General features: G+C 44.5%; 1 protein-coding gene across 2 annotated transcripts in view; it reads right to left on the bottom strand.

Moving 5' to 3' along the window:
- Nucleotides 1-1,203: 1,203 nt before the first annotated feature.
- The window catches only part of dhrs11a (dehydrogenase/reductase 11a), a 137,198-nt gene continuing 123,560 nt past the window's right edge, over nucleotides 1,204-14,841 (bottom strand). The window contains exons 5-7 of one of the 2 annotated variants that reach the window (XM_068010331.1): nucleotides 7,517-7,609; nucleotides 5,260-5,325; nucleotides 1,204-4,446 (exon numbers count right to left, since the gene is read on the bottom strand). In XM_068010331.1, coding sequence (XP_067866432.1) covers nucleotides 4,405-4,446; nucleotides 5,260-5,325; nucleotides 7,517-7,609 — 201 coding nt within the window. In that variant the 3' untranslated portion in view covers nucleotides 1,204-4,404. The remainder of the gene's footprint in view (nucleotides 4,447-5,259; nucleotides 5,326-7,516; nucleotides 7,610-14,841) is intronic. The other variant, XM_068010332.1, reaches the window with a different exon arrangement.

The following is a 14,841-nucleotide window of genomic DNA, read 5'->3' as shown; positions in this document are numbered from 1 at the left end:
TATTCTGATTGAAAACTAACAAAACAAAGCCAAGCCGAGTACTTCCATGTAAGTAAGGCCTGTCGTTTCATGACAAGGCAATGGGGAAAGTCAGGCCTCACATTGCTGATGGGATCATCCGCAAGTTATCTAAAGCAACACAATGCTCACACTGGGAGCTGTTCTGGAAACCCAGCAGCAGCTGGAGGTTAAATTCTGTTGTACTTGATCTGGAGGTGAAACATCCTCACTGACTCCTGTTTTTTGTTTTGTTCGGATCCAGTTAAATTTAGATTGTTATGAGGTTTTCAGCCTGGTTGAGTAGATCAAACAACAGCTGGGGCAAATATTCCAGCCAGCAGGATGGCTGTCACTGGCACAGAATAGGTGAACAGGAAATCAAATGAAAATCCATAGCACATACTTCCTGTAAATCACAAAGCACCGGATCCTTTGGCCAGTACTTTTGTGTGAGAGCTTCATTTGACTGTTAGAACATGCGCAAGTTAGATGAGGCTGGGCACAGTTTCCCTCATGCTCTGAGAGGAAATATCTGTGTGAGATGCTCACCAACATGAAATGGGCGATGAAGGGAGGGCACACTTTGGCTGTTTAAAAAATGAGATTTTAAAGCTGTAAATTAAATTATTAAAATGGGAATGCTTGCAGCAGCAGTGGACTGCCAAAAGCTAAGCTTACCCACAGCAAGGCCTACAAACTCAGCCATACCTACCCAAGGATGTCAGAGGACTATGTGCCTCACAGACTCTGCTTCACCAGGGAGGCAGTGATGGAGTTAGTACATCTGTTGGAACCTGCAGACAACCCCACCCCCCGCCACACCACCACCACAGGGGCAGCACAGAGAGCGTGTAAGTCCCCAGAAGCCTGAATTTTTATTCCTTCAGTTCACTCCAAGCTGTCTCAGGCAACATCAGTCAATCCACCATGCACAGATGGATCAAACAGGTAAATGTTGTACTGTTTGCTCACAACAAATACAGAATGAGGCAGATTCCAGATGATTTTTGTGGGGTCACTCAGTCCCAACTTATATGAGCGCAAAGTTTGCAGGGGACCAGTGCTGCAGTCTCAGTGCTGGGACCAGACAATATGTGCATCAGCTTAGAAAAGTTCAAAACACAATGTAAAACTGGCATTAAATCATCCTTTAAAGGCGATTATTTTGCAAATAATTAAGCAAAAATCTTTAAATGCATCCAAATGTTTATTTTGAGAAAATTATATAATTTATTAATTAGTTACATCCTTCTTTAGCACAGGCAAATAGGCAAGCATTAGATGGCTCTCCAAAGATTGCTAGTGTCATATATGGAGGTGAAAATTAATCGGACCCAGTTTTGCTGGCTTGCAGCAAAATTCAATAATATATGGGAGCATCAGGGTTAAATATAGTTGGCCAGTGAAGCATGTTAAGTTCTTTCAATCAGACAACCTGGTCCGAGCTACAGTTGATACGCAGGTACACTATTAAATCAAATAACACATCTATTGAAGAAATTGTCTATGTTTCCATACATGTCATATCACAGTGAGAATGATGTGTGGTAAGTTGCAGCCACAGTTGCCAGTATCATTGGGCTCAGGTCACAGATAAGGGGCTGTGTTTCACTGACACTCTGACTTCGGGGATTGTAGAGGGGAGGAAGAACCGTAAAATAGCTCCAGAAGAGGCCCACCACGGGCCTCAATGCCAGGAAGGCTCCGCCTCACATTGCCAGCAGCAGTGAGGTCTCATGGTGGCCTCCGCCCCCAAACCCACCCCCCCCCACCCCCTCAGTGACGGGAGCCACATTTAAATATGGTAATTCATGTAAATTAAGGAATTAATTAATTACCTGGTCCCACTAGCCGTTGGTTCTCTGATATTGAGGTCGGTGGCTGGCACTCCCGTGCCGTCAGTTCTACGACCAGTGTTGTAAGGCGGAACATTGGTGGGGAGGGGGGAGGAGATAAGTATATCAGTGTGGGGGGGGTGGTGTCAAACCTACCTGATTGGTCAAGGGGGTGATGGAAAGGGGTAAAATAGAAATGCTTCTGAACTTTGAGGGGCGGGCGGGTGAAAGTCAGGTAGACAATCTAAGTATTTTTGGTGGGGGGATGAAGAGGGAAAGGAATGAAATGTAAGGTTATGGGGGGGGGGGGGCGGGGAACATTTATTTAATTAGTTTTAATAAACTTTAAGGCAATGTGTCTTTAAAAGTTTAAATTAAATAGAAGGGCTGGAAGCCGTTTAAAAATGGCGTCAGTGCCTGACGCCATTATAGAGAGATACAGCACTGAAACAGGCCCTTCAGCCCACCGAGTCTGTGTCGACCAATAACCACCCATTTATACTAATCCTACATTAATCCCCCATTCCCTACCACATCCCCACCATTCTCCTACCACCTACCTACACTACACTAGGGGCGATTTACAATGGCCAATTTACCTATCAACATGCAAGTCTTTGGCTGCGGGGGGAAACTGGAGCACCCAGCGGAAATCCGCGTGGTCACAGGGAGAACTTGCCAACTCCACACAGGCAGTACCCAGAACTGAACCCGGGTCGCTGGAGCTGTGAGGCTGCGGTGCTAACCACTGTGCCTCCCGGGACAGAGCACCCAGCCCCTCCACATCACCGGGGGAGAGGGGTCCTGGCCACGCAAATGAGCCGGCACATTTAATATTGCCGCGACTCTGCCGAGTAAATCCCACGCATGCACCCCACCATCTTTGAAGCTCACCACTGGCGAGATTGGCGGGGAACTGGTAAAATGCAGCCCTGATCCGTTAACTCTGTTTCTCTCTACACAGATGCTACCAGACCTAAGTATTTCTGGCACATTCTGTTCTCATTGGGCTATCCTCAGTTATGCAGGGGTATCCTCACTTAAACCTGAATTGTTGATTAGAATATAACTTGGGTCCACCCACAGGTATGATCAGTGAAGCATTATTCGATATGCTGAAGGGTATACTTCTAAAGTCCATAGGCACCAATTAGCAATATATATCAACAGATGGCAAATATAGAAAGTACTGTACCCAAGGGAACTAAAACATAATGTCTCAAATGTGCCAATTGTAAGATTCAGTCAATATTATGAGTGCTAGGAATGAAGTTTGTTGATTTCTAAGAATCGTGTGAACCCTGATATTTAGTAGAGCCTTGAAAGCACTTCCAGGTATCTATCATTCTAGACTCTTAGGTTAATCTGCAGAGTCTTAATGGGATCCAACAGTGACATCATTGCTAAAGATTATGGGGCAGATTGTCTCTCAGCAATATCTGGGAGCAATTAGAATGGAATACACCTGAAGAGTACACAGCTATGCTGATACCATCAGCACCTGAGCCTCACGACCACGAAGCCTAACACTAGACCAGTCTCTTAAGGCAGACAGCATCTAAGCTGCAGCTCAGGTTGCAGTAATGATAGTTTTTTTAATGGAAGCAGTCTACCCCTGATCTGCAAATAGCCTTATTGGAAGATGTATGTTCAAAGCCCTATGATTTTCATTTGTATGCAATTCACATTGCTGCAACCTCTTCAGGCGCAGATGCCAAAAACAGCCAAAGAGGAAGCTTGAACCCAGTCCTGGAATGGGAGAAAAAGGAATCATGTCTATTTTTCCTCAGCACCTCACCAAATTTTCTGGTGTTTTCTGGAAGCAGAGCAGAAGAAAATCAGCCCTTACAAGTGTGTTTGTTTTTTTTTTAAAGTAAATAGATTTATGGAGGTCTGCTTTCATATGGTAGGAAACGCTTATAATGGAATGTCCAGTTTAGCTATCCATTCGATTGCCTGCTGAGATGCCAAGTGGAGAAATGAGGTACCTCCCACAACAGATCTTTAGTGGGCAGATGGATGCGATGGGTTCCATGGTTTAGGACTCCTGGCCACAATCACAATTTCGGTTGTCTCTCATCTTCCATTTACAGAGCAGGTGGCTGCACTGACAGTGCCCTGTGTGGATTCAGTCGAGAGCTGCCCACTGCCCTAGAGGAAGGTCCAAGTCATGAACCTCTTCTGTTCGGTCAGTTATGAGGTGTTTTTTTTTATGCTGCATGGCTCCCCCGATTCTGTCCATTTGGATAGTGGGTGGAAACCATGAATATGGTTGAAGCTGTTGTTTCCCAGAATGGCCAGCACAATTTTAAACACTTTCTTGGTAGGTATTTTCAGTCTTTGCAAATGGGAAGGTGGATGTTGCTCAGGTCCTTTTCCATGTCATGAAGCATGAGGGCATCGCGGTGAATGGCAGGTGGGACAATGTGGGACAGCACTAAGAGCCACTCAGTTGGAGTAGACATAAGCATGTCTGTGATCTTTGTGTGCTGGCTACAGGACCATGTATTTAACTGCAGCCACTTGGAAATTGATTGATGAGATTCGTCCTTTACTGGGATGAGTCTAATCACTTTATCTGCTCCACTGGTCTAATGATGATTTCTCCAATCTAAATAAGAGTAAAAACATTCTCAGTTCTTCAGTGCGGAAGTGCAACATTAGTTCCCAGGAACTTTGATAAATACAATGATCAAACAGGAACTAGCTGAACTAAAACCTTGATTTTTATATGACTTACAAGGGATTCCAAATTGTGCAATTCATGGATCTGGATAAACAGGCAACTACAGAAAAGCAAATCCATGGAGTATAAATATTCCTCTGTGTGCAAAATTAAAGTAAAATCCTTTTACTAAACGGTCATTACTAACCTTCCAGCTTAGTAAAACATCTTCCCTTTAATTTAAATACTGAGGAAAATGTATGCCGAGCAGCCAAACTGGGAACTATGTTGTTCAGTGAGATCAAGAGGAACCTGGCAACATTTCACCATCATGGTGCCATGTGGGAGTGGCACAAGGTGATGAGTCACAATTTACCTCCTTGAATCAAGTGCAGATTTTAGCAGCAGACAGTGATGTAAGAGAATTAAATAGGTCAATGACTTTGTTAAAATAGCAGTCAGCATTAATTGTATATTAATTGAGTTTAATTGTATGCAGGTGGTGGGCATTAACTGGGGATTCACTTGAGCACATATAAAGGGACACTTACTGAAAATGTGCTGTGGTTGTGTTCAGAGGTGTATGCTTGTAATGTTTCACTCTAAGTAAATGTAAGACTCAGTAAAGATTGGTTCCAATGCTATCCTTGCTAACCAACCGGCTTTCAAAAGTAGAGCAGTCAGGAGAATGTCACACAATACATTAGGCATTTGCAAGCTACTATGGCAAACAGTAATTTTACAGCTAAATTCTCTTACGGCGATATGAAGTGGTGCACCAAGAGCATAGACCACAGCACTTGCAATGTCCTCCGCTTCCAGAACCTACATGACAACAATGAGAGTTTACTAGGGCAGATATTTAGAAAAAATTATTTTAACACAAAAGTGCCTAGGTTGCCCAGGACTCCCCCGGTGAGTCATAGAACCACAAATAACACTCAAACACCATTCAACCCATTGACAAATTGGTGACTCAATTAAGTTGTCCTGTAATAATAAGGTGGAGAAATAAAATCATAGAGACCCTATCTTCCTCCTGAATATGTCACCTGCCATTTACACAGTACTCTATAAACAAAGAACTTCCATTTATACAATGCCTTTTATATTCTTAGAACAGCCAACAAATTGCTTTGAAAATGCAGTCACCGTTATTGTGTATGCAGTCGCAGCAGCTAACTTACATACAGCAAACCTAATAAATGAAGTCAATATGTTTTGATAGTATTGGTTAAGTTATTCAGCAGAAAGGGAGAATGCCCCTGTTCCTCTTTGCATAGTACCTTGGCATCTTTTTACATTTACCAGAACAGTAAACAGAGCCTCTATTTAATGCCTCATTTGAAAGACAGCACCTCCAACAAAGCAGCACTCCCTCATTCTGCACTGAAAGCCTAAGATTATGTCTTCAAGACGTGAATTGGGTTTTGAATCTATACACTTGTAACTCAGAGGCCAGAGTGTTATCACTGGGCCAGCTGAAGCTAGTCAGTCTAGATATTGCTCACCATTGTTAGCAATATATGCTTCACCATGATGTATAGATGAAGAGGTCACTCAGTCTATTTACCCTACCCTTCCTCAGAAATTTACAATTCTGCCCCTCAATCAAAACTGCCTCTTCATTCATTAAATTTTTTACCTCCAGCCCCTACCCAAATGACCACTCCAGGTATTTACTCACACATCCTTTGAAGATATTCTTCCGGACATCAGTTCTACACTTGCCTTTTATCAGTTTGTACCTATGTCCCTTGTCCTGCAGCCATTGTTTAAGTTGAGATAGTGCTCATCTGTGTTAATCTTTTCTATTCCACTTAGTATTTTATAGAGCTTAATACAGTCTCCTCTCATTCACTACCATTGAAAGCTGAAGAGTCTGATCTTTTCTTGCTACTCCTCATAACCCAGCCCTCTAACATGGAATTAACCTCTTACTCCTTCTTTGTCACACCTCTCACAACTGCAAGTAGTATGGGGTACTTTATGTAAATGAAAGTAAAAGATAAAAGACCAGCCCTGTTTGGTGAATCTAGTCCCCCACTCACTGCGCTCAATCGTCCATCTAAGGCTCCCCAGCCCTGGTTCTGTGTGAACTGACCGACAGATATGCGGAAATTCATCCAGGACAGTGGTATATCTGTCAGACATCTGTCCTGTTTCTACGCAACATTCAGGTGTTTCATACATTCATATCCAACCTTTCTCACTTTGTGTAGCTGGCACAGTGCCATGATAATTCTATACATGTGATTTATTCTGGTGTACAATCTACATAATGTTAAAAATCTCACATCTGTTCACACTTGTTAGAAACTACTATGTTCACATTCATATTGGAAGCTATCTGTGTAAAGTTATCACACTGTAATTACATCCTCCTGCCAGTGATGGTGCTGGATAACCTCAATTTGGCATCTCCGCACCTGTAATGCTGAGAAATTTGTGCTCCAAACCACTTTTCTGCTTCCCAAATTGCCTGAAATTAACGATAAATAGTAAATCCAAGTATTTTATAAAAATGACAGAATACATGTCTTTAAGCTGCAGATTGAATTGTGTCTGCATGCCCTTGGCAAATTAGACCTCACACTCCAACCACGAAAGCTACATTTGATCTTCACTCCCCGTGTGCAATGCTAAGAGAGATTGGCTAGTACTATATAAATACTGACATGAGCCTCTCCTTTTTCTGGATAATGTATGCTGACATATTCTCTTTTTCTTTCTTCAATGATAACATTCTAAACTTCCCTCCCCAACTCTGCAAGCTTGGAATAAACTAAAGTGACAATTTGAAAATCAAATTGAGTGACAATTGAGTGACAAATTGAAAAGTATAGAACACTGGGATAGAAGTGCACACATAGGGAAGTGGTCCTAACCCCATCATCTTAATAAACTCTGTGCAAATAAGAAATTGAGGTAACATGAATGAAATTGCTCACTCTATAACCCTCACCTACTTGTTCTTCAACTGTTAAAATGTATTTTTAGTAGCTGTATGACATACCTTGATCATTGAGTGCAAATTGGAACCAGAGACTGAAGTATTTCTCAACATGCAATCAACAAACTCTGTCTTCACCCAACCAGGCGATATGTTCTGAAAGTGAGGATTAAAAGTAGCAGCGTCACAATTAAAGGGATCCGCAGTATTTTTAGTGGGGGGGAAGGAGAAGATGGGACGTCAGGAATTTGTGGGAGTATGAAATGAAATCAAATAAAAAGAACAAAGGTTGGAAATGGATTGAGATGGCAGCAGAGGGGCCAGTGTGTGGATTTATAACCATCCCAATAGCTTCATGGGGCTGGTGAGATTTTCACCAAAATCCACAGGCCAGATTGAATGATGGATTTATAATTACTTTTGAAGTCACTGTTAGTAAGTAGACAAACACAGCAGCCAATTTGCAATTGCACACAGCAAATAAATGAATGCCCAGTTAATCTATGTTTGCTGATGGTAGATGTGGGAAAACTCTGTTCTTTGAATACTGCTATGGGCCCTTTTCCATCCACCTGAACAGATAGATGGGCTATCATCTTAAAGACAGCCAAAAATAGTACACCTCTGGCAAAGCAGCGTTAGCCTAAATTCTGCATTCAGATCCGAGGAGTGGATTTGAAACACACAACCTTCTGATATTTTTAACTTGTTTGGGGGATGTGGGCATCACAGACTGGGACAGCATTTATTGCCCATCCCTAATTGCTCAAGAAGGTGGTGGTGAGCTGCCTTCTTGAACCACTGCAGTCCATGTGGGGTAGGCACACCCACAGTGCTGTAAGGAATGGAGTTCCAGGATTTTGACTCTGCGACAGCGAAAGAACAACGATATAGCTCCAAGTCAGGATGGTGTGTGACTTGGAGGGAAGCTTGCAGGTGGTGGTGTTCCAATGTATTTGCTGCCCTTGTCCTTCTAGGTGGTAGAGGTTACGGGTTTGGAAAGGTGCTGTCGAAGGAGCCTTGGTGAGTTGCTGCAGTGCATCTTGTATATGGTACACACTGCTGCCCCTGTGTGTCAGTGGTGAAGGGAGTGAATGTTGAAGCTGATGGATAGGGTGCCAATCAAGTGGTCTGCTTTGTGCTGGATGTGTGTTGTTGGAGTTACACCCATCCATGCAAGTGGAGTGTATTCTATCACGCTACTGACTTGTGCCTTGTAGATGATGGACAGGCATTCAGGGGTAAGAGTGCTACCACTGAGCTAAGCTGACACTTCTTGGAATGATAACACCTGGGAACATCTCACAAGAGGTGCCAGTTAATTCCCCCTATAGACTATAGCAGTTTACAATATAGAAGGAGGCCATTCAGCCCATCATGTCTGTGTTGGCTCTTTGCCAGAGCAATGCAAAGCTAATTCCACTGCCTTGATCTCTCCAGATATCCTTGTACCTTCCCCTTCTTAAAATAATTAACCGCTTTTCCCTTAGAAAATGCAAATGGTCTCGGCCTGAACTACTCCAACATCCCTCTGGGTAAAGGAATATGATGCAGGATGAGATCATGCAAATAGCCTAATGTCTTTTTTGCCATGGGTGCACTATAATATTGCAAGTTTACACATCACAAATTAATGTTTCTGTCACCACATTTCATTTGCACACTGTTAGATGATGGCACAAAGTGCTTCACGACATTATGATTTTTTTTTAGATTAGAGATACAGCACTGAAACAGGCCCTTCGGCCCACCGAGTCTGTGCCGAACATCAACCACCCATTTATACTAATCCTACACTAATCCCATATTCCTACCAAACATCCCTACCTGTCCCTATATTTCCCTACCACCTACCTATACTAGTGACAATTTATAATGGCCAATTTACCTATCAACCTGCAAGTCTTTGGCTTGTGGGAGGAAACCGGAGCACCCGGAGAAAACCCACGCAGACACAGGGAGAACTTGCAAACTCCACACAGGCAGTACCCGGAATCGAACCCAGGTGCCTGGAGCTGTGAGGCTGCGGTGCTAACCACTGCGCCACTGTGCCGCCCATGCCATAACCAAGTGCCAGAGGCTGAATTTTTTGCCTCAGAAAACCCCATAAGGCACTGTTTTTGTCTATATCTCAAGCATGCTATCAATAGTCTAACGATGGCCATGAAACCATTGTCAATTGTTGTAAAAACCCATCTGGTTCACTAATGTTCTTCAGGGAAGGAAATCTGCTGTCCTTACCCGGTCTGGCCTAGATGTGACTCCAGACCCACAGCAATGTGGTTGACTCTTACATGCCCTCTGAAATGGCCTAGCAAGCCACTCAGTTGTATCTAACCGCTACAAAGTCAATAAGGAAAGAAACCGGATGGACCACCCGACATTGACCTAGGCACCGGAAACGACAATGGCAAATCCAGCCCTGTCGACCCTGCAAAGTTCTCCTTACTAACATCTGGGGGCTTGTGCCAAAGTTGGGAGAGCTGTCCCACAGACTAGTCAAGCAACAGCCTGACATAGTCACACTTACGGAATCATACCTTACAGACAATGTCCCAGACACTGCAATCACTATCCCAGAATATGTCCTGTCCCACCGGCAGGACAGATCCAGCAGAGGTGGTGGCACAGTGGTATACAGTAGGGAGGGAGTTGCACTGGGAGTCCTCAACATTGACTCCGGACCCCATGAAGTCTCATGGCATCAGGTCAAACATGGGCAAGGTAACCTCCTACTGATTACCACCTACCGCCCTCCCTCAGCTAATGACTCAGTACTCCTCCATGTTGAACACCACTTGGAGGAAGCACTGAGGGGGGCAAGGGCACAAAATGTACTCTGGGTGGGGGACTTCAATGTCCATCACCAAGAGTGGCTTGGTAGCACCACTGTTGACCGAGCTGGCCGAGTCCTAAACGACATAGCTGCTAGACTGGGTCTGTGGCAGGTGGTGGGGGAACCAACACGAGGGAAAAACATACTTGATCTCGTCCTCACCAATCTGCCTGCTGCAGATGCTTCTGTCCATGACGGTATTGGTAGGAGTGACCACCGCACAGTCCTTGTGGAGACGAAGTCCCGCCTTCACATTGAGGATAAGGTCCATCGTGTTGTGTGGCACTATCACCGTGCTGAATGGGATAGATTTTGAACAGATCTAGCAATGCAAAACTGGGTATCCATGAGGTGCTGTGGGCCATCAGCAGCAGCAGAATTGTATTCAACCACAATCTGCAACCTCATGGCCCAGCATATCCCCCACTTTACCATTACCATCAAGCCAGGAGACTAACCCTGGTTCAATGAAGAGTGCAGGAGCAGCACCAGGCATACCTCAAAATGAGGTGTCAACCTGGTGAAGCTACAACACTGGACTATTTGCGTACCAAACTGCATAAGCAGCATACGATAGGCAGAGCTAAGCGATCCCATAACCAGCAGATCAGACCTAAACTCTGCAGTCCTGCCACGTCCAGCCGTGAATGGTGGTGGACAATTAAACAACTAACTGGAAGACGTGGCTCCACAAATATCACCATCCTCAATGATGGGGATGCCCAGCACATTAGTGCATTTGCAACAATCTTCAGCCAGAAGTGCCGAGTTAATGATCCATCTCGGCCTCCTCCTGAAGTCCCCAGCATCGCAGATGCCAGACTTCAGCCAATTCGATTCACTCTGCATGACATCAAGAAACAACTGAAGCCTCTGGATGCTGCAAAGGCTATGGGCCCTAACAATATTCCGGCAATAGTACTGAAGACCTGTGCTCCAGAACTTGTTGCGCCCCTAGTCAAGCTGTTCCAGTACAGCTACAACATTGGCATCTACCCGGCAATGTGGAGAATTACCCTGGTATGTCCTCTACACAAAAAGCAGGACAAGTCCAACCCGGCCAATTACCGCCCCATCAGTCTACTCTTAATCATCAGTAAAGTGATGGAAGGTGTCATCAACAGTGCCAACAAGCAGCACTTGCTTAGCAATAACCTGCTCAGTGATGCTCAGTTTGGGTTCCGCCAGGGCCACTCAGCTCCTGACCTCATTACAGCCTTTGTTCAAACATGGACAAAAGAGCTGAACTCAAGAGGTGAGGAGAGTGTGACTGCCCTTGACATCAAGGCAGCATTTGACTGAGTATGGCATCAAGGAGCCCGAGCAAAACTGAAGTCAATGAGAATCAGGGGGGAAACTCTCCGCTGGTTGGAATCATACCTAGCACAAAAGGAAGATGGTTGTGGCTCCAGGACATCACTGCAGGAGTTCCTCATGGTAGTGTCCTAGGCCCAACCATCTTCAGCTGCTTCATCAATGATCTTTCTTCAAAATTAAGGTCAGAAGTGGGAACATTCGCTGATGATTGCACAATGTTCAGCACCATTCGTGACCCCTCAGATACTGAAGCAGTCCATGTAGAAATGCAGCAAGACCTGAACAATATCCAGGCTCGGGCTGATAAGTGGCAAGTAACATTCGAGCCACACAAGTGTCAGGCAATGACCATCTCCAACAAGAGGGAATCTAACCATCTCCCCTTGACATTCAATGGCATTACAATCGCTGAATCCCCCATTATCAACATCCTAAGGGCTACCATTGACCAGAAACTGAACTGGAGTAGCCATAGAAATACTGTGGCTCCAAGAGCAGGTCAAAGGTTAGGAATCCTGCGGCGAGTAACTCACCTCCTGACTCCCCAAAGCCTGTCCACCATCTACAAGGCAAAAGTCAGGAGTGTGATGGAATACTCGCCACTTCTCTGGATGGGTGTAGCTTCAAGATGATTGACACCATCCAGGACAAAGCAGTCCACTTGACTGGCACCCCATCCACAAACATTCACTCCCTCCAGCACCGACGCACAGTGGCAGCAGTGTGTACCTTCTACAAGATGCACTGCAGCAACGCACCAAGGCTCCTTAAACAGCATCTTCCAAACCCATGATCTCTACCAACTAGAAGAACAAGGGAAGCAAATGCATGGTAACACCACCACCTGCAAGTTCCCTCCAAGTCACACACCATCCTGACTTGGAACTATATTGCTGTTCCTTCAGTGGCGCTGGGTCAAAATCCTGGAACTCCCTTCCTAACAGCACTGTGGGTGTACCTACCTCACATGGACTGCAGTGGTTCAAGAAGGCAGCTCACCACCACCTTCTCAAGGGCAATTAGGGATGGGCAATAAATGCTGCCCTAGCCAGCGACACCCACATCCCATGAATGAATTAAAAAAATAGGAGGGGCCTGGGGGAATCTGGGCACTTTCTCGCAAGTGAGATAAAAAAACTCAGAGGACAAATCACCCTAAATTATTCTTACTTAGTACTTTCTTGTGGTCATCTCATGAATGACGCTGGAAGAGACCAGGGCACATGTTCAACTAGCTCTTGTGAGGCACAAGGAGTCTTAAGGAAGAGGAACAATATATGTTAAAATGGAGGGAGAAGAAAATGTTAAATTACCCTGCAAGTTAATCCTTTTTGATTTATAGAGGCGAATAAATACAGGCAAAATTTTCTTGTTGGAATGACTCGTGTACAAGAAGAGCATGAACTTTATTTCCGTTTCAGGGTTGAGCTATAATTTGTTTAAATTGATAGTCTTAGTGCAAAAGGCTTAAAGAGGGTGGAATTCTTAAAGTGCATCCAGGAGGGTTTTTTGAGCCAGTATGTAGAAAGTCCTACAAGAGAAGGGGTGGTACTGCATCTAATCTTAGGGAATGAAGCCGGGGAAGTGGTGGAAGTGACAGTGGGGGAACAATTCGGAGATAGTGATCATAACTGTAAGATTTAAGTTATGGAAAAGGACAAAGATGGACCAGAAATAAAGGTACTGAATTGGGGGGGGGAGGACAATTTCAATATGATAAAACAGGATCTGGCCAAAGTACATTGAGAGCAGCTACTTGTAGTAAAGTCTACATTAGACCAGTGGGAGTCATTCATAAAGGAAATAGTGAGAGTTCAGGGCTAACATGTTCCCAGAAAGTTGAAGGTTAGGACCAACAAGTCCAGGAAACCTGGATGTCAAGGGATATAGAGGATTGGATGAGGGGAAAAAAGGAGGCTTATGGCAGATTTAGAGGGTTGAAAACAGCAGAGACCCTAGAGGAGTATAGAAAGTGTAGAGGGGTACTGAAAAAAGTAACTAGGAGGACGAAGAGGGGGCATGAAAAAACACTGGTGGGCGAGATAAAGAAGAATCCCAAGGCATATTAGTATATTAAGGGAAAGAGGATAACCAGGGAAAGAGTAGGGCACATTAAGGACTAAAGTGGCAATCTGTGTATGGAGCCGGAGGACGCAGGTGAGATTTTAAACGATTACTTTTCATCTATGTTCACTATGGAGGACAATGTAGGTGTAGAGATCGGGGTGGGGGGTGGTGGGGGGGGGGGGGTGCGGTGTGGAGATTGTGATCTACTTGAACAAATTAGCATTGAAAGGGAGGAGGTAGTAGCAGAATTAAAAGTGGATAAATCCCCAGGCTGTTATGTGAGGCAAGGGAGGAGACTGCAGGGACTCTGACACAAATTTTCAAATCCTCTCTGGCCACAGAAGTGCCAGGGGACTGGAGGACAGTGAATGTGATACCATTATTCAAGAAGGGTAGTAGGGATAAACCAGATAAATTACAGGCCAGTGAGTCTAACATCAGTGGTAGGGAAACTATTGGAAAAAATCCTGAGGGACAGGATTAATCTCCACTTGGAGAGGCAGGGATTAATCAAGGATAGTCAGCATGGCTTTGTCAGGGGGAGATCATGTCGAACCAATTTGATTGAATTTTTCGGGGAGGTGACTAGGTGTGTAGATGAGGGTAAAGCAGTTGATGTAGTCTACATGGAATTCAGTAAGGCTTTTAATAAGGTCCCGCATGGGAGATTGGTCAAGAAGGTAGGAGCCCATGTGATCCAGGGCAATTTGGATCCAAAATTGGCTTAGTGGCAGGAGGCAGAGGGTGATGGTCAAGTGTTGTATTTGTGATTGGAAGCCTGTGACCAGTTGTGTACCGCAAGGATCGGTGCTGGGACCCTTGTTGTATGTAGTGTACATTAATGATTTAGATGAGAATATAGGAAGTATGATCAGTATGTTCGCAAATGACACGAAAATTGGTGGTGTCGTAAATAGTGAGGAGGAAAGCCTTAGATTACAGGACAATATAGATGGGCTGGTAAGATGGGCAGAGCAGTGCCAAATGGAATTTAATCCTGAGAAGTGTGCGATGATGTATTTTGGGAGGACTAACAAAGCAAGGGAATATACAGTGGATGGTAGGACCATTGGAAGTACAGAGGGTCAGAAGTACCTTGGTGTACTTGTCCATAGATCACTGAAGGCAGCAGCACTGGCAGATAAGGTGGTTAGGAAAGCATATGGGA

Source organism: Heterodontus francisci, chromosome 30, assembly GCF_036365525.1.
Source record: "Heterodontus francisci isolate sHetFra1 chromosome 30, sHetFra1.hap1, whole genome shotgun sequence".
Classification (NCBI taxonomy): Eukaryota; Metazoa; Chordata; class Chondrichthyes; order Heterodontiformes; family Heterodontidae; genus Heterodontus; species Heterodontus francisci.
The sequence above is the reverse complement of the archived record's forward strand: the minus strand, read 5'-3'. Positions and strand labels throughout refer to the sequence as shown.